Source organism: Rhinolophus sinicus, chromosome X (assembly GCF_036562045.2).
Source record: "Rhinolophus sinicus isolate RSC01 chromosome X, ASM3656204v1, whole genome shotgun sequence".
In the NCBI taxonomy this organism is placed as follows: domain Eukaryota; kingdom Metazoa; phylum Chordata; class Mammalia; order Chiroptera; family Rhinolophidae; genus Rhinolophus; species Rhinolophus sinicus.
The window spans coordinates 11,283,374-11,308,604 of record NC_133768.1 but is presented as its reverse complement, the minus strand read 5'-3'; the positions used below and the strand labels follow the sequence as shown (position 1 = coordinate 11,308,604).

At 35.9% G+C, this 25,231-nt stretch overlaps 1 protein-coding gene across 2 annotated transcripts; it reads left to right on the top strand.

The window, feature by feature from the left end:
- The first annotated feature begins 63 nt into the window (after window positions 1-63).
- On the top strand, window positions 64-23,992 carry FANCB (FA complementation group B). 2 transcript variants are annotated; one of them, XM_074323189.1, is made up of 11 exons: window positions 64-165; window positions 1,026-1,141; window positions 1,281-1,422; window positions 6,755-7,765; window positions 12,334-12,486; window positions 14,303-14,395; window positions 19,012-19,140; window positions 21,169-21,332; window positions 22,120-22,553; window positions 22,670-22,907; window positions 23,456-23,992. In XM_074323189.1, the coding sequence occupies exons 4-11, from the start codon at window positions 6,770-6,772 to the stop codon at window positions 23,865-23,867; spliced, it is 2,619 nt and encodes an 872-aa protein (XP_074179290.1). In that variant the 5' UTR covers window positions 64-165; window positions 1,026-1,141; window positions 1,281-1,422; window positions 6,755-6,769; the 3' UTR covers window positions 23,868-23,992. The 2 variants fall into 2 exon arrangements, with proteins under 2 accessions (XP_074179290.1, XP_019601805.2); XM_019746246.2 differs by lacking the exons at window positions 64-165; window positions 1,026-1,141 and having other exon boundaries at window positions 1,290-1,422; window positions 6,734-7,765; window positions 23,456-23,986.
- The last annotated feature ends 1,239 nt before the right edge of the window (window positions 23,993-25,231 follow it).

The window sequence follows — 25,231 nt, the reverse complement described above, 5'->3', positions numbered from 1 at the left end:
CCTGGCTGGCTCCGCGGGCCCCGCCTCCTCTGAGCTCTACGTAGCCTCTGGACCGGCCTTCCCAGGATGCCGCGCGCGGGCGGGAGGTTCGGAGTCTCCGGACCCGGCTCCCGCGTGGGGCCTCGGGAAAGTGGCGACAACGGACTCAGGGCCCCACACGCTGAGGTAGGGCCGGCGTATGTTCTCTAACCCGACCTTGGCGGAGGGGTCAGTGGGGCTGGGGTTGCTCCCCTGTCCTGTCATTGCGGGAGAGCGGGAAGGAAGCCGGCGTCTTGTGACCTGTATCCATCATCCTATGGATGTCCATCATTCTGTGGAATGATAATTAGATTTAAATGCTTGCTATATTCAGGAATATTTCTCTTGAAACTTTCTTCACCCCTGGGAACACTGGGAGTGTGAGATACTTAACAGGGAATATATCTTTGACATCTTTAAACTGAAACAGTTGTGTAAAGTTGAGAAGCAAAGTGTCTTCCATTATCAATTAAGGTAATTGTTCTCAAAGCAATGGGCAATTTTGCCTTCCAGGGGACATTTGGCAATGTCTGGAGACATTTTTGTTGTCACTACTGGGAGGGCGTCCTGCTGCTGGCATCGGGTGGGTAGAAGCCAAGGATACTGCTAAATCCTACAGTGCACGGGAGAGCCCCCACAAGTTATTCAGGGCACAATGTCAGTAAGTGCCAACATTGAGAAAGATTGACTCATAACTTGCTGGAGCAATATTTAAAGTTGTTGGTTAAAAAATGGAAAGCAAATCATCTCGCATTCAATATAACTGCCTTTTTTAAAAATTGAAAGATTAAGCTACAGAGACATTGTAAGAACAGCCTCCATGTTTCCACCATCCGTAGTCAACCACGATTGACACTTTAGCATCTTTCACCCCAGACTATTTTTGTTTACATTTTTATAGAGAAAAGAAATGAATACTATTTAAAAATTATTTGGATACATTCTTAATAACACTTCAGGTAAAGCATACCTTGTTTTATTGCACTTTGCTTTATTGTTCTTCATAGGTGTTGCATTTTTTACAGATTGCATGCAAGACTCGCCACCAGCAAAAAGATTATGACTCACTTAATTGCGCTACTATATTACTGTGGTCTGGAACCAAATGCGCAATATCTCCGAGGTATGCCTGTATAGCTAAAGTTTTCCTCTGGTTTCACTTCCCTACCCTGATGTCCATCCCCTTCTCCAGAATAAATAGTAGCTGTTTGGAATGTGGCATGAATCTTTACAGCTTTGCTTTTTTTTTTTTTCCGGACAAGGCTGCCTGGGTTTGAATCATGGCTCTGTCACTTCCTAGCTGTAAGCCTTTGAGAAGATCCCTGAACTCCATGCCTCAGTTTCTACATCTATAAAGTGGGATAATAGTGCCTATGGCACAAGGATGTCGTAAGGAATAAATGAGTGAGTACAAATTCCAACAGTACCTGGTACAGAGAAAGCGCTCAGAATATAGCCATTGTAGGTAAACAGAAAATACATAATGCTGTTTTATGTGTTTTGATTTAGATAAATAATGTACTGCAGTATACATTTTTCTGCAACTTAATTTTTCTCATTTTATTTTTGCAACCTAACCATGATGATATACATAGATCTAATTCATTTTAACTATGGTATGATATTCCCATCTATATTTATTCATTCCTCTATTGGTGTTCATTGAAGTTTTCACTATTTTTTTTGTAGTACACATAACAGCACAGTGCACTTTCTAGAGCAATGTCTTTATGCATTATTATGTAGAATTATTTCTCTCAGTTCGTATTTAGAAATGAAACTCCTGGATATATGCATTTCCATTTACTGCCAAATTGCCTTCCAAAGTCACCTCTCCCTTTAATTAAGTGCTTATAATTATCTCCTAATTGATGGCTCTGCCTCTAGTCTTACCTTAGCCCCATCTTCAACACTGTCACCAGGATCTCTATAATTCAGAAATATAATCCCATGATTTCTGTTTTTGAAATCTTTCAGTGGTTTATCATTGCTACCTAAGGTTAGAAGTCCTTAGTATGACATAGAAAACCTTTAACTTAATCTTCTCTAACTCTCTTAGTGGATCACCATTCCCCCACATTCACCTGCATTTCAGGTGCACCAAGTATTGTTGGGAAAGGGATAAGGGAGATGGATTCTGGGTAGGCCCCAAGAAATAACTTCTAGTTATATAGGTAGAAAAAAGTTTTAACGGTGGACATACTCTGTAGCCAAGTTAATTTACTTAGGTAACAATGCCTTATATGTTGAAAAAAGGACATCTATCAGTATTATGTTCAAAGAATTATGTTTAATATTATTAAATGAGACTTTTAGCTAGGTGTTGTTTTTTCCCAAAGATACTTTGTATTGGTCGCAATTGAGACAGTTTGTTAGAGACTATTTTAGATTTCATCTGCAGATAATATAGTGCTCTTTTAGGGTCTTCCTGAACCAGACCTGTAGTAATTTAAAGAGTTCTGAAATTCACAGTGCCCAAATGAATTTAGTAACATTTAAAAGGAACATTGTTTATTTGATTGGGAGGCTGGTGGAGAAGATCAGATGAGGATGATAATTTGCCAACCTACTATGTTATCATATATTATTATTTTTCTAGTCTACTCACACATCTGTTTTCATTTTATGTATAAATGGTAATACAGAACAGGAAAAGTTCAAATTAATTACACAACATTTTATAAATACTCTGCTTCCAAATCTCCCCTCCACCCCCGCCCCCATAACTACAACAGGAGGTAAAATTTAACTGGTTTGAGTTACCTGTTTTTTCTGCAGCCACTGTTGTAAGGGTACTAAATAAACAGTCAAATGACTGGTAGGTTGGAATAGTAAGCCTGATGCCCTGATGATCAGGGTTTGATTAATCAGGGCTTGTTTATATTGGTTTAAGAACCTTTAAATTGAACCTTAGTTTCACTTGTTTCCAGATTACTTCTATCTAAAAAGTAAAATTACCACTTATTCCATAGGTTTACAGGTTTGTTTTATGAACGTATGCTAAGATCTTTACTCTTAAAACAGATGTTGCATTAGTATAAAATAAAACAGATAAAAATGTGAAGTTAATAAGCCTTGAGATTACAGAAAATTTGAGGAAAAAATTATCTTCATAAATACATTAATAGTAGCTTCTACTTTTTAACTTTGAAGGTAGCCCATTTAAATAGCATATTGAAAATACAGATGTCTTGGCAATAGCATTTAAAAAGAAAAAACAATCGTCTTTCATTTAATAGTCATTTATGTTTTTAAATCTATTTAAGTCTAAGTTCAGGAGAATAAGTTTGGTGTTTTCTTAGAGCTCATGCTAAAAGCATGTTGGATTAGAATTATAGCAGGGCTTTGAATACCATGCTAAACTTTATAGCAGTGGTTTGCAATATTTTATTTGTACATCATTCATATATTCAATATACAATTTTTAGCATCTATCTTTTCAGGTAGTAATTCATGGATCATGTCTGTTGAGAAAGGGGTGGTGTGTGCACGCAATGTTTTTGAATTAGGAGGCAGTTACTGGATCGAGTTTGTGTTTTAGAACAAAAACTGAGGTAGTCTAGATAAACTGATATATTGGAGGGGAGAGAGACTAGAGTAAGGAAAACCAATTAAGGAGCTTTTACCTCAGCCTAAGTGAGAGATGAAAGCCTGAACTTTGGTAATTGGAACAGAAAATTGGAAGATAGAGATTTCTAAATTAAGGAACTTGGTGATAGCATTAAAAGAACAGAATGTAAGGGGCCTGATTTTCCTAAGTCGTAACTGTCAGGGTGCAACAATACACACTCTAAAGTTTAGTAAAGGGGAGATTCTACTGACCTTTTAGCAATCAGATTCTCCTTACTTCCATCACACTCAGATATTATTGGTGAGCATTGTGTTGATTAAACTTTAGTTGTGACATTTAATATTAAAATAATAAAATCCTTTTCGATACAGAAGTTATTTTTGGTCGTTTTTAGTATGATTAAGAAATCTGAAAAACTTTTTGAGTAGGTAGTACCAAACAATGTGTTCTCAGATTTTTGTCTCAGAATATGTCATTTTATGCTTTTCCTTTTTTTAATGAATCTTCTGAAAGACCTGACATGGCTGTGGGAAATTTGAAATACAGAAATTATTATTCATATATTTTGATGTAATATAACATGTTTATTTCCTTTAAAGTAAAAGATAGGTTCATAAATAGAAGCCACACCTTTGATTTGCCTATCTTCTTTACTGTGGAAGCTGAAACTACTTTGTGTGTCTCAGATCTTTGATGTTAATTGCCTAACAACAAACCAGTAAGCCAGTGACTTCTGCTAGTTCGTGTTATGATACAATATCTCCCATTACTTCAGGTCATAGGTTTCATCAAATTCTCAAAAACAATATCATCAATTTAATGTAAAAAAAACAACAACCAAAAAAACAAATGCCATAGAGGAATGTACTTATCTGTTCCTACATAATGAATTACTCCAAATTTAGCTTAAAGCAACAAACATTTATGATCTCAAAATTTCTGAGGATCAGGAATTTGGGAGCAGCTTGGCTGGGTGGTTCTGGCTCAAGATCTCTCCAAGGGACTGAGTTATCTAAAAGCTTGAGTAGGAGTAGAGGATCTGACCCCAGGAAGGCTCACCCACATGGCTGTTGGCAGAAGACCTCAGTCCCTTGCTGTCTTTTGGCAGGAGGCCATAATTACCTGCTGTGTGCACTTATCCAAGGGACTGCCTGAGTGTCTTGACATGGCAGGTGGCTTTCCCCAGTGTAAGTGATCAAAGGTAGAGGTCAATGATGAAGTCGCATACTTTATGATCCAGTCATGGAAGTCATACACTGTCACTTCTACCACTTTCTATTGGCTAGACAAGTCATAATGACCAGACCTCACTCAAGGAGAGAATTAAATGTCACTTCTTGATGGAAGGAGTTTCAAAGAATTTGTGAACATATTTTAAAACCACAAGTGATGTATTTGGAAATTAGACAGTAAGGTGTAGCATCTCCAATTTGAAAGTAGATGCTGACTAGTCTGCTCTTAAATAGAATTGCCTCCAAATCAAAGTCATTTCTCTAAAATGCAGGCTACATTAAGTTAAACTTGTAGTTAATGGTTCAGTGATGCTTTTTTTCTAATTGGACTATTGGTAGGTTTTTATAATAAAAGAACAAAACCTAAGCCTTTGGAGTTTGCTTCTTATTCACCAGAGGAGAACAATATTATTTACTTGTAAATGACATAGTTTTCATTTATTTCTGAAATAGTTGGATTTCCTGGTGTAAATGATCCACAGGATAAAAGAGAATATGAGTTAGAATTATTTATAGTGGAGAGGGACCTTTCAGCATTCACAAACCGTTAAGTATGCAACTGTTCTTCTGATGTTTATAAGGTTAGGTACTATATTAACCAGAGCCAGCCATGATGATGATGACGACAATAATAATGGTAACCTAGTAACCAAATAACCTTTACTGAGGGCTTTCTTGTGCCAGGTCCTATTTCAAGTGGGTTATGTTAGTTAATTACAATACCTTGTGAAATAGATACTGTTACTATACCCTATTATATAGATGTGGATGTGGGGCACAAAGTAACTTGCCCTAAGTCACGTCTAGAAAAGGCAGACCAGCATTCCTGTGTCTGGCTAAGCATTCAGTAACTGTTAAAGGGAGTGACTCAGCAAATGTAGCCACTGAATAAAGAGAGATCGACATATTTTTCTTACATGTGTGTTAATTGTGTGTGTGGGGTGTTCCTTTGTTCTTTGTTCTTCTTTACTAATTCAAGTTGCCTTTCTTATAACCAGTGCCACAGTAAGGGAATGCATGTCAGTAGAGTGTGGTGGTTACAAATGGGTCAGCAGTCAGAGGGCCAGCTGCTCATCCAAATCTAATGCCATTGCCGATTAGTAGTGTTGTAACCTTGGAAAATTTTCTGACCTTTAAAATAAGGTTTCTCATTTAAAAGATAGGATAATAAGAATACTTGAATAGTAGTAAGCGTAAAGGAAATAATGCATGTATTGTACTTGGCACATAATAAGTATGAATAATTGATAGCTATTATTTAATTCTTGTGTTCATTATAATATTACTAATCCTCTATTTTTCTACTTTGAGTAAGAATAGTGACTTACTTAGGTCATAAAGCTACATTGTTTTTGCAAAGTAAGATTTAAGATTTATTTCTCTTACTCCTGCAGAGATTTTTTTCAAGCCATATTATAGCATCTCCTGTTTTTCTTTCTGGGCTTTCAATTTGGTCATATAGTCTGTATGAGCTCCTTTCTCAGGGAAGCAGGGACCCAAATGCCTGGGCTATGGGAGCAGTTTAATTTAAATCACTGACTGAGTTGTCATTCTAGTAAAAGTAGGGAAACCAGATTAGGTCAGTAGGTTTGAGAGACAGAAGTGGAACCCTCAAGAAATTCTCTGAGCCAGACAGAATGTTTGCAGTCACTTTACTAGAGCACCTACAGCTTTTCATAGTTACTGTCAACACATTCAGTTATCGGTTTTGATGTGGTTATTTGTATTCTTTGCAAACTGTGTTTTTTAAGGGCTGTACAGAAATAATACTTGGGATGTATTTTTTGATAAGTGTGTCATTAAGATAACATAAAAAACTGAAAAATGTTACCTTAATAAAATTTATAGTTACCTATATAATAGTTGTCTAACAAAAACGTGTTTTCTTTTAACTCTGCCTACTTGATGGCAGTCTTTCTCATTTCATTTTTAGGTTTAAAAGTATCAAATGGAATCAATTTGCATTCAAAAATTGGACCAATACAAAGACTTGATATTGTGGAATGATGAGCAATGTCCATCTAATGAAGAAGAAAGGCTCTTGTGTTATAATGGGGAAGTGCTTATTTTTCAATTGTCTAAAGGAAATTTTGCAGGTAAAGGGCCTGCAGAAATACCCATATTGCATGTCAGAAGAATGGTGTTTGACAGAGGAACAGGAGCATTTGTTCAGAAGTCCACTGGATTCTTCAGCATAAAGGAAGAAAATTCTTATTTAAAAATTATGTGTTGCAATTGTGTGTCAGATTTCAGAACTGGAATGAACCTCCCTTATATTGTGATACAATGCAATGAAAAGAATAATGTTTTCAAGTATTTTCTACTATTTCTTCATAGTACCAATAAGTTTGAAAAGCGTTTGAGTTTCAAACTAGGCCATGAGTTGAAGGACGGCATAAGGGTCTTTAATGGCCCTTTAATTTTATGGAAACATGTTGAAACATTCTTCTATATCTCTCCCCAAACTGGCAGAGTTATTACTGTGTCTGTTAACTTTTCCTGTATTGAGTGGGCAGGAGAGATTGAAAATCTAGGTATGGTTTTATTAGGACAAAAGAAATGCTATTCGTCGGAGGAAGAATGCACCGCAAAGCCTTCAAAATCAGATTATGCATTTTGGAATACCAAGTTTTGTGTATACGCCCTTGAAAGTGAAGAAGTTATAAGTGATACATACATTATCCCTCCGGCGTACAGCAGTGTGATAACGTGTGTGCATGTCTGTGCAACTGAGATTGTCAACAACCAGCTCAGAATGTCTCTGATCGCCCTTACTCGAAAGGATCAGCTGATTTCATTCCAAAATGGGACTCCTAAAAGTGTGTGCCAGCTTCCATTTGGAGATCCTTGTGCAATTCAACTTATGGATTCGGGCGGAGACCTCCTTTTCCTTGTGTCCTTTAGGTCCAGTGATGTTTGTGCTGTTTGGGGAAAGAACTTTCAGGTACAGTAGTTATTCTCATAATCATTCAGTTGGTGTAGTCTTCGACCTATTAAACATTCCTATACTTTATAGAGTTCATTTGGGGTCTTACTATCCAAATCAATTTTTAGTGCTGCGCTTATAAGAAAGTCGTATATATCATTATTTTTTCTTAAAGTTATCTGAATACTACCTGATAAGGATTTTGCCCTGCCATTTTGAGTCATAAAACCTTCGAGTTGGTTGGGAATATGTAAATATATAATTACAATTATTATATATTTGTCTTTTAATATAACACAATTTTTATTAATGTGATAATTAGATGCATATTTTTATTTAGAATAAGATTATTAGTGACGACTTCATAAGCCTTCTTAGAAAACTCAATCAGTTCAACTTTTTAAAGTTGGTAATTATCTGTTTAAACTTAAAATTAAATCTAGAGGAATTTCTTGAAATATATCATTGTCCCTTAAGAGTCAAATAATTGTTCTCCAGAAACAAGTGCTAAGTGTTAATTTTTCTAAAAACTGTTGCTTAGAGAATTTTGGTATGTTATATTTTGAAACTCAGAGTTGGCCTTAGCAAACATTCACATTTTATCCACATATACAGTAGTCATATTTTTTAATGTAAGGTTTGAAAATTACTGTAGAATACTCACTGGTATTGAGTGTTCAGTAACAGGTAAAAGGTGCAGAAAATAAATAGGAAATTGGAGGTTTGTAATGGTGTCTCCACCAATGATATTTCTGACCCTGCTTTTTGGTAACACTGCATCCTCCTGGCTTAAGATATATATCAACTCATTCAGTTATGTGATATCAGTGTTTGTAATTCAAGGTAAATAATCATTATCCATCAGAAATGTGTCTTCCAAAAGTATTTTTTTAGTTCATTATACAGCTTTTTAAGTTCTTGCGCTACTTTGGTAAAAAGCAGATACTGCCTTACTTTGTGTGCCCTATCTGTTTAATTAGAAGCTCAATTAAAATTTCTATCTCTGTATTATCACCATGATATGGAACATTGATAAATATTTTAGAAGGTTTGAGAGGCATTTTTTATTGTTACTTTGTGTATGTGTGTGTGGAAATGTCAGGTTGAAATTGTGTTTTATCAGGCTTTGCCTTGTAAATTACCTTTATGTTAATAGGGATTATATAACGGTATTCAACCTCTGTAACGCATAGAGGAAAATAATTTGAGGGGGTGGCCCATTAGCTCAAGTGGTTAGAATGTGGTGCTAATAACACCAAGGTTGCCGGTTCGATCCCCGCATGGGCCACTGTGAGCTGTGCCCTCCTTAAAAAAGAAAGGGAAAAAAAAGAAAATAATTTGAAAGCTATCCTATTTTACTTTAAAAGCCGTCTTTTAAAAGCACATTCTACTTTTATTTGAAGGTTATTTGGAAGGTAACAGTTTCTGTCTTTTTAAACTTCTTTTCCTTTCAAGAAATGGTGGAGGGAAACATCTGGTGTAGCCTATAATCTTTATTGGGATCAGGGTAGTGGAAGGAACACAACCGGAGTTTGAATCCCAGTTGACCCACTTAATGGTTACGTTAAGGAAAGTATTTCATTTTCGTGAACTCGTTTTCCATCTTTATGAAATTGAAATCATCCTGCCTCTGAGAGAGGAGAATTAAATAAAATGACATGGGGAAGTGTCTAGCACAGTGGTTGGCACATAGAAGAAGCTTGGTGAAAGGTAGCTATTATTAGGCAAGGGCCAGGGCTGCCATCAGTGACAGGGACCGAACAAAAGTCTCGTACTCACCTGGATAAAGAAAAACAATTCCCTTCTGCCTCATTGATTCAGTGGAACGCAGACCTCACTCCCTTGAAGCAGGTCCCCTGTTTGGACACTGCAGAATTCTGCCACTTGATACGTTACCCCAAGCAGGAGACTATGTCACTCCCTGTAAGTGGACCTGTAACTGTTGGCTTCCCCGCCTTGAGGTTGTGTTCTGTGGTTCTTTCTCTACAGTGGACCACAGTCCTTTCCGTAAGTTACCTGAGTCTGTACTGCCATACCCCTTAAACTACCTCTTCAGGGATTCTGTACTTCTGAACTGTTCTCAAATGCCCTGTATTGAGAGCTCTGGAGTTACACCCTGATGTCTGCCAAGTAAAGTGCTTCTAAAATGCCTGAGTAACCTTGCCACTCCGGGAGTTGTGCAGCTCCTGCCTCAGTGTTGGTGTTACATTTATACTAACCTAGTTAAACAAAATTGGACATGGCTTAGAGTAAAATATTTGATTACTTTTAAAATGGGAATAAAGGCGAACAATCTACAAATAAAGGGGGAGGAGAGGTAAGGGAAGTAATTGCATTTGAGCAAATACACTTAGTTTAGCAGTTAAGACGAAAGAAGTAAATACAGCAGGTTTTACGATTGAATGGAACATACATTATTAAGGAAAAAAAATATTTTCTAACACTTGAGTTCTGAGAGGAAGTTACTGTTTGTGGTATTATGTAAGAGGTTTTGAATAATAAATACATTATTGAAAAATAAAATAGTGTCTATGGTAGCAGTTTTTCCCCCAAATGGGAGAAAACAACGGAAGAGTCTTCCTTTGGTTTAGCCATGGATTTATCCATCTATCCTTTACCCACCTCATTCCATAAAGGAATTAAGGCAGCTTACAAAGCTAGGTTAAATACTAATAAGCATAAATTAAAATAAGTAATGAAAATCAAGGTTAGTGTGTTCTCAATCAACCTTCCCACGTATAATGTTTTATCCAGTGACAGGACTTGAAACAGAGCTGAGTCTAGAGAAATACATGAGTAGCTTTTATCTTCTGAGGCTTTCTCTCGAGTGGAAATTGTCTCTGCAAGTTTTGGCAAGAATCCAGTATATCGTTCTTTGGATATATTTGGCAAGAATCTGTATCATTTCAAAATTGAGATCATTGTCAAGTATACCTGAAATGGATATTGGTATGCTGTAGATAGAAAGAGGTTAATATGTTCTAGAGGTGTTCTGTCTGATATGGTAGCCACTACCCACATGTGGTTATTCAACATGTGGCTAGTCTGAAGTAGAATGTTCTGGAAATGTCAAATGCACAGATTTCAAAGACTGAATACTGTAGGCAATTGTAACACCATGGTAATTATTTGTGTTTCTAAACATATTTAACCCTATAGAAAAGGTACAGTAAAAATACAATAAAAAGTGAAAGTAAACTATCTAAACACTGTTATTGGTTATATTGAACTGAAATGCTAATATTTTGGATATATTGGATTAAATAAAACATAATAAAGTAACTTTTACATTTTTCTTTTCATTGCTGCTAGAGAATTTTCTTTCATAGGCTACTTGATAATTTAAAATTATATATATGCCTTGCATTTGTGGCTTGCCTGTGTTTCTTTTGGGCAGCACGGTTCTAGAGCTGTAGATTGCGAATGTGTGTGTGGATTCCCGAGTGCACAGCTTTATGGTGTTTGCATACTGAGCACATTCTTATTACTGTCTCTTTGTATAGTTCATTATACTCCATGATACCGGTGAGGAGTTGGGAGGAAGAAGGATATGGTTTTACAAATCACCTTCTTCCTGCATAAATGAAAAAAATCACTGCTTTGGATATTAGCCTTATAGGGGAAAGGTTGATATTTGGTTACATAGATTGAAGAGTCTTATATTCTTGCTCTAATTCAGGCCACCCTCCTGAATCACCTATTCGCTGTATCTGTGCCCCTGGGATTCTCAGTGGGAGTTTTAGCTTTTCTGCCTGAGGGAGAAGGGGTGTCCGATCCCTGTGGTGTTAGTCTTTCAGAGGATTTATGGACCTTTAAAAAGTTATCTTCAATTTTAATCTTGGGGTCTCACATTCTAATATAAACTGGTCAAATCATTCCATTAGGCTAGGATGGTTCTAGGTGCCCCAATATTAGGATCCCTCCTCATTTGTGGCCCTGATAATGGCTATGTTCTCCCCAACAAGGATTTAGGGTATTACGTTCTTGACTCTCCCATCCAAGTACTAACCAGGCCCGACCCTGCTTAGTTTCTGAGATCAGACGAGATCGGGCACGTGCAGGGTGGTATGGCCATAGACCGTCTTGACTCTTAAAGGCTATTCTGCTTTGAGAGCTCTTAAAGTGTACACTGGTACCTTGTATTGACCTAGTACAACTGAATTTCTTGTCCAATCATAAATACATATCCACCAAGGCTTACAGGAGTGAGGGTCACCCTTAAATTAACTGTGTTAGAGAAAGAAACTGCACTAGAGTTACTCGTGAGAAATGCTAGAATTTCCAAAATATTTAGTCATGAGAAGTATTATAATTTATAAATTATAATAAAATTTTAATATAGAAACCAGCAATATTACAGTCCCTGGACAAATGTTGATAAAATATTAAATTTAAGTATCTTGCTATTTATAAACTTATAACTCCTTATGTTTTCTGATCCCTCAATATATTTATTTTAGTTTTTAGTGTTTATTTTTCATTACATGTATATAAGGTTGACGATAACACATTACAACTGCATGCAACAAGTTTTCACAACTGATTTTTTTTCCCTTCTCTATTCCTTCTTTACAACTCTTTTTCAGATTGCTGCTAAATGGGAAAAAATTAGCTCAGTACTGATAGATGACTTTCTTGGAACTGGAACTGAACAAGTATTGCTACTTTTTAAGGACTCCTTAAATTCAGATTGCCTGAGTTCATTTAAAATAACAGATCTTGACAACATAAACTATTCAGTAAGTTCTGTTTACTTTTTATACAATACTTTAAGCACCATTTTAGGAAATTTGAGTGCTTTAAAGCTTTTGACCCACTATTTAAATATTTGTGATTTCATACTTTAAAGTAAACATTGAACTTTAACAATACATGCATTGAATCTTTTAAAAATGCAGTCATATGCCTCTTAACAATGGGGGTACGTTCTGAGAACTGCGTCGTTAGGCGGTTCCGTCACTGTGCAGACATCATAGAGGTGCTTACACACGCCTAGACGGTCTAGCCTACTGCACACCTGGGCCGTGTGGGGTAGCCCATTGCTCCTGGGCTATAGGCCTGCACAGCATGTGCTATACTGAATGTTGTAGGCAACTGTAACACTGTGGTAAGTGTTTGTATGTCTAAACATAAGTAAACATAGAAAAGGTACAGTAAAAATACAGTAAAAAAGATACAGAATCGCACACCTGAGTAGGGCACTCACCATGAATGGAGCTTGCAGGACTGGAAGCTGCTCTGGGTGAGTGAGTGAGTGAGTGTGAGTGAGTGTGAAGGCCTAGGACATTACTGTCCCCTGCTGTACACTTTATAGACACTGTACATTTAGGCTACACTAAATTTATTTTTGAAAAATGAGGTTTGGGGTGGCCGGATGGCTCAGTTGGTTAGAGCACAAGCTCTGAACAACAGGGTTGCAAGTTCGATCCCCACATGGGCCAGTGAGCTGCGCCCTCCACAACTAGATTGAAGACACAACGACTTGGAGCTGATGGGCCCTGGAGAAACATACTGTTCCCCGATAAAAATTAAAAAAAATAAATTAATTAAAAAATGAGGTTAAATCGTGCACAAAAGAAAATGCAATCAAGAGGTGAGGTAAACATGAGATTTATGAGGCTGCTGCCATAATACAACATACTGTTTACAGCAAACTTTATAAGTGGAAAGAGTAGACTATAAAATAATGATTAAGAAGTCTACAGTCAATACATAAATCACTAACAGTCATTTATCACGATGACAAGTATAATGTACTATACATAATTGTACATGCTGTACTTTCATAGACTGGCAGTGCAGTAGGTTTGTTTATACCAAAATCACCACAACACATGAGTAATGCCTTGTGGTACAATGTTATGATGGGTCCAACGTCACTAGGTGATGGAAAACTTTCAGCTCCATTATAATCTTATGGGACCACTGTTGTATATGTGGTCCGTGGTTGACGGAAATGTCATGTGGCACATGACTGTATACATTGAATCGCCTTTCAACAGATGTTTCACAAATTGACTATGCCTTTGAAAATAGTATACATGGTGGTCACTCAAGTGCTAAATTAACTTATTGTTGCTTCTGAAAATTGTATCAATAAACATGATATTGGATTAATTAAGGAATAAAATCAAGTGAAACTGCTTTATTAAAACAAGCAGTAGTTCATAATATCTGAAGATCCTGGGCATAAGGGAAATAATACCCTGGAAATTTCAGATCTATATAAAATGCCTGAGCCTCAATTTTTTTTCATTAGTACAATGAGGATAATTCTTATTTCCTCTAGTTAATGAGATTTTACAATTTTATAAAAGTCTACTAAGCTGATATTTTTTGAAGGCAGTATGCAAATATTGCGTGGGTGGGAATAGTGGTAATAATAGTAATTTTTTCTAGTTACAAGAAGATGGGGAAAATACATATGTTGTATTTTATACACTAGTGTGTAACATGGAAAACTGCCCTTTGGCTAAGTTTTGATTGTGTATTCTTAATCTTACGAATTTTCAATTTGTTTCAAAATTTCAATTTTAGTGTATTTTTTTTTGTTAGAGTGAAACATTGGCTTGCAATGAAGATGACTTACTGGAAGATAAAGAAGATAATCGCTTTTTGGTGATTCCAGCTCTGGAAAGAAGAATGAAAGTTAGTGTCTATGTTTGCTTTTTGTGATTAGTGCTATTTTAAATGAAGGATAGGACATTGAAAGAAAGGTTCTTAAAGTATAAGCAATTCAGTGATTGGGAAAAATGGTATTTAAAGGATCATTACCTTTCTGGTACCTCTGTAAAAAATATTATGACATTACTTATAAATGTATCATCTAAAAATGATACCTTTTTCTAGTAAGATTATGTAAATTTAATAAGCCTTATAAGGTAACATATAGGAAGCTTTTGAAAGCACATTCTTTCTGGTCTATGAGATCGGTATCCCACAGTATCTCTTTTAAAGGAATAGCAAATATGATCAATCATAACGTATTCCAAACATGAACAGTTTACCCTCAAGTTTTCCATACAAAGCTCTCTAAAAGAGAGGTTTTTTCCCCTAATATACAAAGGTAATCCACATTCCTTGTAAAATATTAGACTAAGCAAGAGAATCTTAAAAATAAATTAATGATTACCTTTGATTCTGCTACTGAGATATAACCAATTTTAACACTTTGGCATGTATATTCTTACAGATTTTTTTAAATGAGTATATGCAAATGTACATGAAAATGTGATTATAAGATGCATGTTCTTTTGTAACCTGCTCTTTTTCATTCATAAAACATTTCAAATATACAGAAAAGCTCACAGAATAGTACACTGATGATCTCTAGTCCCCACATGGAATCAACTATAGTTACTTTTTAAAAAATCGTATTTGCCTCATCTGTTTGTGCTTGGTGTATGTGTATAAGTATGTGTACATTTCTGCAGCATCATTTGAAAGTTGCAGATATTATAATACCTCACTCTTATGTATTTTAACAAGAATTTTCTAAAAGTAGACATTATCCTATGTAACCACAATACTATTATTGCACTTAGAAAATTAATAAGAATCCCTTAATCTTATTTACTATTCAGTCTATATTCAGATGTCTTTAACTGCCACACAAAATTTTTTTATAGCTGTTTTTCTCAGGGTCCCATCAAAGTTTACACTTCCACTTGATTATTATATCTCTCATTGTTTTCTTTTATTTAGAATAATGCCCCCTCCCTTATTTTTTAGATGATACCAAATGAGGAGGCCAGGCCAATAGTCCCTCCTTTTGGCTTTGTGTGGTTCCTTGTGGTGTCATTTAACTTTTTTCTTATCCTTGGCAAACGTTTTCTGTAAAAGCCAGATAGTAAATATTTATACTTTGCAGGCCTTTTAAACTTATTTTACAACTATTTTAATTATTAAAGTAAATTCACTAAATGTGTATTGAACATGAATGTGAGCAATAGATAAATAAAATATCATAGTGGACATAGACCCATGATGCAAAAGATTGATTACATTTAAAATGTTCATACTCTGAACAAAGTAAAATAAATAAAAAGACAAATTATGTAAAAAGAAATTGTAACACCTGACAAAGGATTACTATCCTTAGTATAAATATGCATTCTGAAATAATAGTGTTGGGAATGTAAAGTGGTCCACCCTCCTCAGAGGGAAACTTGCTGTAACTACTAAAATATGAATTGCACATGCACATCTTTTTACTCTTGTGGTTTCACTTCTAGAAATCTGTTCTGAGGTTATACCTGCACATGTAAGCAATGATGATTTTATAGGAACATTTATGAAGCTTTTATAAATAACAAAATCAGTCAAAATTGCAATATCCATCATTAGTGGTATAGTAAATAAATTATGATATACCTGAACCATGGAATACTATGTAGCTGTCAAAAGGAATAAGGTTGATCTTTATACCTATTTAGAAATAATACCCAAATAATTTAATTTATGAAAGCATGACTTTCAGAAATCCCACTTCTGGTAATATGTCACCTAATTTATTTAGACCAACTGTCCTAATAAAGCAACTTAAAATGATAGTTGAAATATGTTTTTAAAACCTTAAAAGCTTCAAAAACCTGAAGATAGAAGCATAAATTATCAGGCCAGAGTCTAAAGGGCAGAACCCAGAGAGCTAAGTAGACCACTGATGCTACTTTTGCCCCAGGAGCATTTGCATTTAACCTAGAGCAGTGGTACCCTGGGTACCTGGCAGAAGCAAATATGTGAGGTGTGATCACCAAGTACAGTGAATGTTTAAATTAAAAAAAAATTGAGTACAGTAAAAGACACATTGCCATGAATCCCTCTCAAAATACTCCCCCTCATTTCAAACACACTTATCCCATCGTTCTTGCCACTTTCTGAAGCAGTTCTGGAAGTCCTCTTTCGTAGACTGTTTGAAAAATTGTCCAGAAAGTAGCACAGAGACAAAGAAGTAAAATATGAAAGGAAGATAGACGGAAGGCAGGGACATACGGAAGTGTGGAATAAGAGGTAGTTGAGTGTCCATTTTGTCTCAGGTATCCACGTGTTATCACTAGCTCTCAATATGGATAAAAACATTTCCAAGTGTTGGAAGGACTTTTAGAGATTAACAAATCTACCCTTGCCCCCATTTTACATATGAGAAAACAAATGGAGAGGCAGAAAGGTTAAGTGATTTGCAGAGCAAGGACTGGAGTCCATTTAACAGTTCTTTCTCCCGCAAAATTTGTTTTCCAACCAGCTGTTGGAGGGGAAAGTGGGGAGGACCTTGGAGAAACCCGTGCTCATGGCCAGGAATGTTCACAGCAGCATTGTTTGTGATACTCCACAGCTAGACGTAACCCAGGTGTCCGTGCAGTGCAGACTGGAGAAGTAAACTGTGGTCTAGTTACTTATACGGTGGAACACTATAGGTCAGTGAAAGGCCTGAACTATAGCTACTCATGACAAATGGATGACTCTAAAACCTGACGCATACAGCATGATTCCATCTATAAAAAGTTCAGAAGCAAAACACACACACAAGTAAAAACAGTCTTTAGAAATTCATATAATGATGGTAAAATTATGAAGCCAAACAAGGAAGTTATCTTAAAGGTCAGGGTAGTGTTGCAACTGCAGTGGAGAAAGAGGTTTGTGACTGGGGAAAGCCCGGGGGCAGCTAACTCCTGGAGTGCTACTTTTTGACTTGGGTGTGGTTGCATGGGTAGTGAGTTCATTATTAGTCTGTAAACCATTCTTCGTTTTATGCACGCTTCTGCATGTCTGAGAGAGGTCACATAAAGAAGGAAAAATGCAAGGTTTGGTGCCATGCAGTGTAGTATACTCCTGTATTTGGTTTTGGGTGAGTTTTGTTTGTATGTTTATTGGAAGGAGGAGGAACATATTCCTTAACGTATACTTGGCAAAATTCTGGAAAGATAAGCAATCTGTTGGCTGTGCAAATGGGATTGAGGGTGTAGGAAGGGAAGGTGAGATGTACTTTTCTGTTAATTAAATTTCTTACCATGTGCTCATTTTCATAGTTTTGTAACAAAACTTCGTAACGAATATTTAAGAGTTTTGGTAATTTACCATTTAGTCCTGGAGTAGGGGGCATGTTGCAGGGAGTAGGGAAGAGAGAGCATGGATCATTTCTGAGGGGGCCCTCAGTGTCCATCCACTCACATAGTCCTCTCTTCACTCCCTACCGCTCCAGCAGTCTCAGGTTTGCTCCGCCTCTGAGGGCTACAACTCGCGTCCTGTAAATTACAGATTACTCAGTAGGTGAGTGATGAGGGCATGTGAATGATGTGGAGCCCACAGAACTAGGTCAACGTACAAAGCTTTAAAACATTAGCTAGACACTTACCATACTTTGTCCAATGGGGTGAAATATAATTCAGTCTTCACTCTCCAACTTCTATTCATTGATAAAATGAAAAATGTACCTGCCTTATAATATCATTTAAAAGAAAGGAATTCAAAAACAGGATGCATTTTGTTTTTTCAATCTAGAAAAACATTTATATTAAAAGCTGGATTAATACTTAAACAGCCTCAGATACCCGTCTGACATGAAACAGTTTCTATCAGTACAACGACATGACTTAAAATTTTCAGTGGCAAAATGTATTTCATGAGTGTTTTGTTCTTAGTGCTGAAATCTCTTTATCTGCTACAATAAAAGGAATGGATTGTTCTATGCCCAGTTCAGACCCATTGTTTTTCCTCCAGTAGTTAAGAGTTAATCCTAGCACTGAGTTTATTAGCACAAAAATAAACTTGTGACAGTTTTGAGGCTGTTATATGTTATTTTTAAAATTTTGCTATAAAGGTTATAGGAACAGTATTTCAAATAGTATCAGATTAAAAGTGACCATTTCTATTTATAATGATGTCTTTTGCTTTTTGAAGCAGAAATTATTTCAGCAACAAGAAAAACAGTTTCCTTGTGGGGGTAGGAGTGTTGATAAGCTTTGATTTTTATTCATATTGATTGGATATTTATATTCATATTGATTACTTAACTCAGTGGTGAAACAGGTGCTAATGCATTGGCATTCTCTCAATATGATATGTAAAATCTGTTGCAGTTACTTGCTGTGTTATTTTCTTTTGTAATTAAACTTAAATTTTATAAATATAATAGTTTTGCTCTGAGAAGTATTCTCTGCTTTTCTGTAGAAAAATGCATGAAGCAGAAAGTCCTTCCTGAATTAATGGTATGTCAGGTTTCATTTGAAATTATGTCTCTGACAATGATTGTTCTTCCTACTTTACAGGCTGGATTGGCTTCTATTCAGGAAGCACAGCAGCATCTCTTGCTTAAGGAAAAAATTATTTTAAAATCTTGCAAAGCTTTAATGAACCTGTTTCAAGGGAAAGAAGATAGTATATCAAGTGCAGAGGAGGTAAAATTGATCATGTGACCATTTTATCATTTTATGAATTGAAAGCTATTGAAGAGTTATTTAAATTGGAGTATGGGAATATGTTAGAAAATGCTGTTCAACAGATCAATTAGCAAAGTGGCAGGGATTATAATGGTGGGCTTTTATAACATTGAAAAGTATTTGATTAAGAAGCCAATATTTTACCAATTTGCAAATTATTCTTATTCTGTAGGATATTTAAATCTCAGTTATCAGGAACCTTGAGGAATAAGTCCTTTTGTTTAACAAAACTTGTATAGTTTGAATAGAAATTACTCCTAAGTGAATTATATATTTTCTGACTTCTTAAACTGAGTATTAGTTAACCTTGTATTGATGATGATATAATTTCATCATTAGTATAATGGTTGTTCTTTTAATATCTTGTACAGTTCATTTTAAAGGATATTTATTCCTCTAGTTAATATCCCTAAATTGTTCTGAGTTTTTAGTCCTTATATCTACTTTTATAAATTTACTCTCATTTTCCTTGTGGTTGACCATCAAAAGAACCTGTTTAGGTACCTTGCAGTTCTTCTTGCCAGTATAGTAATGTAGAAAGTTAGCAATAATTGCTTTGACTTCATAAAACATAGTATTTATGCACATTAGTTCCATGAAGAGAAAGACAGCACAGCAAAATTACAAATAAATCAGCTGGATGGAGAGAACCTTGATGCTGCATTTTATTCCCTCAAGTCACTGTAGTGCTTAGCTCTGACTTCCTTCTAGATTGGCCGTTCTTATAATGGTCTATGCCTCATGTCTGTGTTTCAGTCTTAGCTATATGAAGATTTTGGCCCAAAATACGATTCTGTTAGTATAACAAACGTAGAAACACATGCTACATTTCTGTACTACTGTTCTAGTTTTCTGGGAAACCTCATGAAAGTCATTGTTAAAAGTCTCCCCATTTTCCTTCCTTACCTCACCCCAACAATTTTGCCAGTATTAGAAAAGGGGAAGACACGTTTAGAAATTAATGCATTGAAACCACTGTGTGCAAGACACCATTTTGGCCCTTTACATGGTTAGTTTTAAAAGCAGTCCTGGCAGGCAGTAAAAATTTCTGCAGGTTTTGGATGAATAGCCTGCCTCACATCTGATGGCTACTAGAACAATTGTCAAATTCCTAGCTCACTCTAGAGTAAGTGCCCATATCTTTTTTCAGTAATTACCACATAGAGGGGCAGTACAGAGTAATGGCTAAGACAGAATATGGGCTCTGGAACCAGTCTGCTTTTGTTCAAATCCCAGCTGTGTCCCTTGCTAGCTGTGTGACCTGGGGCAAGGTACTTAACTTCCCTGTGCCTGGTTTTCCTTATCTGAAAAATGTAGATAATAATACTACAGACCTAGGGTATTAGGGTTATTGTGAAGGTTAAACAAATTGATACATGAATGGCATTTAGAACAGCGCCTGATATACAGTAAACATTCAATAAGTGTTAAATGTTATTATTATCATTACTACTCCTGTTCTTCCTCCTCCTACTCTTATTTCTATTTTATTAGAAATCCATATGTGTGTGGAAATCAGTGAGTATGGCATGGACCTCAAGAATAAAATGTTAGCAATAATCGATCAGCAGTCCTAAACGATCAGCAGATAGTTTAGTCAGTTTCATTCATACAAAACTTTACAGTTACAGGTTTAGTGTAAGTCACTGATAAGATCGGGTTGTTTGCGGCAGGCCCGGGGTATATGTTGTCAGATGATTTTTCAAAATGGACTGCAGGTTTGCACCCCTGCTGTGTTGGATAATCTGTCTTCTTTCCAGTCGGTCGTGCTTCTTGATCTGAGTAAATAGTTAATTACATATGTTTTATAAGTTTTATTTTAGTGAATTATGTATAATCTATAGTATAAGGAATTATAAATTATAATTTATTTTAAAATGTGTAAGCCTTAAGGTCTGGCCAAAAGCTGATTTATATTATTTTCTTAGTTTTGCTACAGTTGATAATTTTTTTGTAATTAGTTATTTAAACATGTTTTTCTATAAGGAATGTTTTGTTACTCTTTGTGGTGAAGAAAATCTTGTCCATACTTCTGATGAAAAGTTATTAGACAAATCTCAAGATTCAGAACAGCTAGTAGAGAAGATATGGTATCGTGTAATAGATGATAGCTTGGTTGTTGGAGTGAAAACCACGTCTTCTTTGAAGCTGTAAGTAAATTCTTTTTTAAAAAATTTTTATTTTATTAAATTTATTGGGGTGACAATTGTTAGTAAAATTACATAGATTTCAGGTGTACAATTCTGTATTACATCATCTATAAATCCCATTGTGGAAGGAGAACTGACTCTGGGTGATGTAAGTAAATTCTAACATGATACCTTTATCTTGATGCTCTTGAACAGCACTGTCTAACACCAATGTAATGTAAGCCACGTATGTAATTTTAAATGTTTAATAGCCATATTAAAAATGTAAATAGAAACAGATGAAATTAACTTTAATACTCTTCTATCCAAAATATTATCATTGCTGAGGGATAAATAATATTCTGTATTAAGAAGCAGATTGTATTCACATTATTTAGGAGAGTATAAAATGCAATTTATAATTTAGAGATATTTGCATTCTAAATTATGAAAATAGACTTAAAAATGAGTAGTTTTTTTCCTTGTGTAAAAAGAAGGGGGACCTACTTCAAAAATAAAATGCAAGCATTAATTTACCATTTCTTTCTGTTAAAAAATTACTTTCCTACAGTCCAGCATATTTACACAATGTTTTTACTTTCCTATTTTATGAGAAGTGTTAATACAGGATCTTTAAAAATGTGTTTGGCTATTACGCTTCATTTTCTGCTACATTTTATGTTTGAGATGATGTTTACTAGGAAAAGAGAGAATAAAATTTTTTGTTGTTGTTTGTATACCATTTAAGCATCTATTTAATTTTAAAGAATGAACTTTTAGACTAAATCAAACTCTGGATGTTTTACAGGTCCCAGAACCAGGTGACTTTATCGGTGTCAATAAATCAACCCCATAGCTCCAGCTTTCAGCTTATTAAGTGTCAAAATAGGGTGATCAACTTGAGTAGGAACTCTGTTCCAGCACCATGCTCAGTGCCATATGAAACAGGACCAGAGGCAAAAAGGATCAAGTTGACTCTTGATCGTGAGGAAGAGGAAGAGGAGAGCTTTGTCTGTGAACAGCCAGCTGAGAAAGAGTGTGTACAGATAATTACTGCGGTAACACCTCTTTGGCCGCTTTTAACATTCAGTCATTTTTGTTGCATTGTGCTGTTACAAATTAGGAAGAGAGAAAATGGTAACTGTTCTCAGCATCATTATATTCCGTGTGGCAGACTTTCTTTAAGTCTAGAAGATTTTTCAAGTGGGAAATACCTAGTGACATTTCCAAAGAATCCCATAGGTAATTTTTGTTGGTACTTTTTAATCATATACCTAATTGAATCAGAAATTTTTAAGAACTCTCTTTATTTGATAATGGAGTTTAATGACAGAGCCTATGACATGTTTTTCTTGTAGAACACATGGAAGATCTCTTTGCACTTCTCGCAGTATTGCACAAAACTTGTTTTCAAATCACATCACCCAGCTATGCCCTGACTTCAATGAAGGCATGGCTCTTAGAACACATGAAATGTGAAGTAATCAAAGGATTTCCAGAAATTTGCCTTTGTAAAGGGCCAGAAAGTTTGTGTGGGACACTCTTCAACTGGAAACAAAGGACGCCATTTGAAGGGATTTTAACAGTCTATTCCAGGTAATGCACATCAAATGGGAATTGGTCCAGTAGAGTTAGGGTAGATGTGTGTGGTGAATGTGCTGCCCAACAGCGATCCCACACGGCAGAGTTCTGTGCCAGCCGTAGTGGGACATGTCCGGGTCATTGCCTGCTGTAGCAACAATGGACAGGTGGCCTCATTTAAAAACTGAAGCTGTTTTAATTTTATGTTTGTATTTGGCTTTTTAAAAATATTTTGGGTTGATTAGGGCCTAATAATTATTTTAATGTTTTCCCTTATCCCTCCCCCACAATGAAATTTTAAAAAATAAATATTAGTCTTATTATTGAGAGAAAAAACGTTAATCAGGAAACAACCTCATCAGTATTAACTGACTTGGCATAGGATATGTATTTTTGATTGCTGCGGTCTGAATTACATCAGTGGTCACATGCATGCATAATTGGTTCTATTCATTGCTAGAGTATTTATAAACAAATAGTAATTGATTACTACAGTATGTTGTACACAATTGCTTTGTGCTGTCCCCAGTTTTGTAATATATTGTGTGTGGTTTTTTTTCCAGGAATCAAACAGTTTTGTTTCAGTGCCTTCAGAATCTCATCAAAGTTCTCCCTACAAATTGTTCCTTCAAAAATCTAAAATTAGAAAGTGAGGATTTCCTAATTGATCATTTGGCATTAGCTTTGGAGAAAGAATTGGATATCCTGGGTTCTGTTTCTTCTGCCTTAGTCAAGGTTGAAAACAACTTGATGCAGAGGTGTGAAGCAAGGGAAGAAAAGAGTGGTGTCATTCAGGCTGCTTTATCAGACAGAAAAGAAAACATCCACTCCTACAGAGAAGAATTTCAGAGAGAAAAGCAAATGTTGGGGACGAACCTAAAAGTGAGTGGTACCCTTTATAGAGAAATGACTTTGAAATTAGCTGAGGTTCAGCTGGAATCAGACATTGCTGCACAGAAACTGACTGGTTTATAATTATAATTTCAATTTGATTAGACTTTAAAGTACGTTTTCCCTGCCAGAGCATTTTGGTTCCACTTGTTTTCATTTTACATCATATGCATCTTTTGTAAAAATAAAAATTGAGGCATTTTGCAGAATCTTGGGTTTTGATGATGCACAAAATAGCATGCCTTAGGGCAGCAGTTCTCAGCAGGGGCTCTTTTTCCTCTCTCCAGCCTCCCCCCACCACCACTTCCCAGGGGGCATTTGGCTTGTCAGGGGACATTTTTTGATTGTCATAAGTAGTGAGGAGGGGGAGGGTGAGGCCGGGGTGCTATTCGCATATGGCGGTTGGAGCACAGGGATGCTGCTAAACATCCTGATCTGCACAGGATGCCCCCAAAGAAAGAATGACCCCAATCAATCCTGAGGTTGAGAGATCCTGCCTTACTTAGACTTAGCGCTGAAGTGAAGACAGAGGTGGTCTAACAGTCTTTTGGTCTAAATCTTCAAAAACTTAAGTAGGCCTTTTACTGGATTCTGCTTAGGAAAACAGCTTATAAAAATCAACTTCAAGCAGATAAACAAGGTTGTCTGGATTCACAACTCCCTGTAAACAGCAAGCTCCTGTGGAACCTTAAATGGCAGAGTGTCTGGGTGGGACCATTAAAATGAAAGTGTTTGGAACCCTTGTTTAAATTTTATTAGAGAGCATCTCTGAAAGTGTAAGTCTATAGGAATGTGGAAATTTTAGGACATTTCTCTGAGAAGCACCTCTCTTTCAAAGGTTAAGCATACCTCACAGGCCACTATTTAAAAAACAAATTGAAAATGCCTTTAAGCCATCTGAAACTCCACTCTAGGCAAACCTAAAATATAAAAGGCTAACTAAAATAATTTAAATAATATGGTATATGGCGTTTCTCAGGAACCGAGAAATTTAAAAATAAGTGAAAATTCAGTTCAGTTAAGTGATTTTTAAGGGGTCCAATGAGACATTTCAAGGGGTAAAAATTCAACCTATTTCCTTTTTGGTGGGGGGATAAAAATTTTGGAATAATGTAACGACAGGAGAGGTAAAAAACATAAAAGGATATGGGCCAAAAGGATTGTTTCTGATCCTTTTTGCTCTAAACTCCTTAAGTGAGATGGAAGTTTCCAGCTCAATTGAAAGAAATAAAGATGATTATAGAAAGTGACATTTCATGCTTGCAGCTATCAAGTGCTAATTCCCCTCGTGCCTTAGAAGTGCTCGATCTGGTGATGCAAATGGATTTTAGAGACTGTGAGTTGTTTTCTTGTCTCAATTTTTATGATTGTCCGTATAATATGCTAGCTCTTTTTTTAGTAATCCATTGCAAATTGAGACAGCTCTATTTCTATGAAATGTCAACGAA

Excerpts from the sequence above, each read along its gene's own strand:
- FANCB (XM_074323189.1), top strand. The coding sequence starts at position 6,770 with ATGGAATCAATTTGCATTCAAAAATTGGACCAATACAAAGACTTGATA. Across the intron at positions 7,766-12,333 it reads TTTGGGGAAAGAACTTTCAG|ATTGCTGCTAAATGGGAAAA; the intron begins GTACAGTAGTTA and ends ACTCTTTTTCAG. Across the intron at positions 22,554-22,669 it reads ATTTCCAAAGAATCCCATAG|AACACATGGAAGATCTCTTT; the intron begins GTAATTTTTGTT and ends TTTTTCTTGTAG.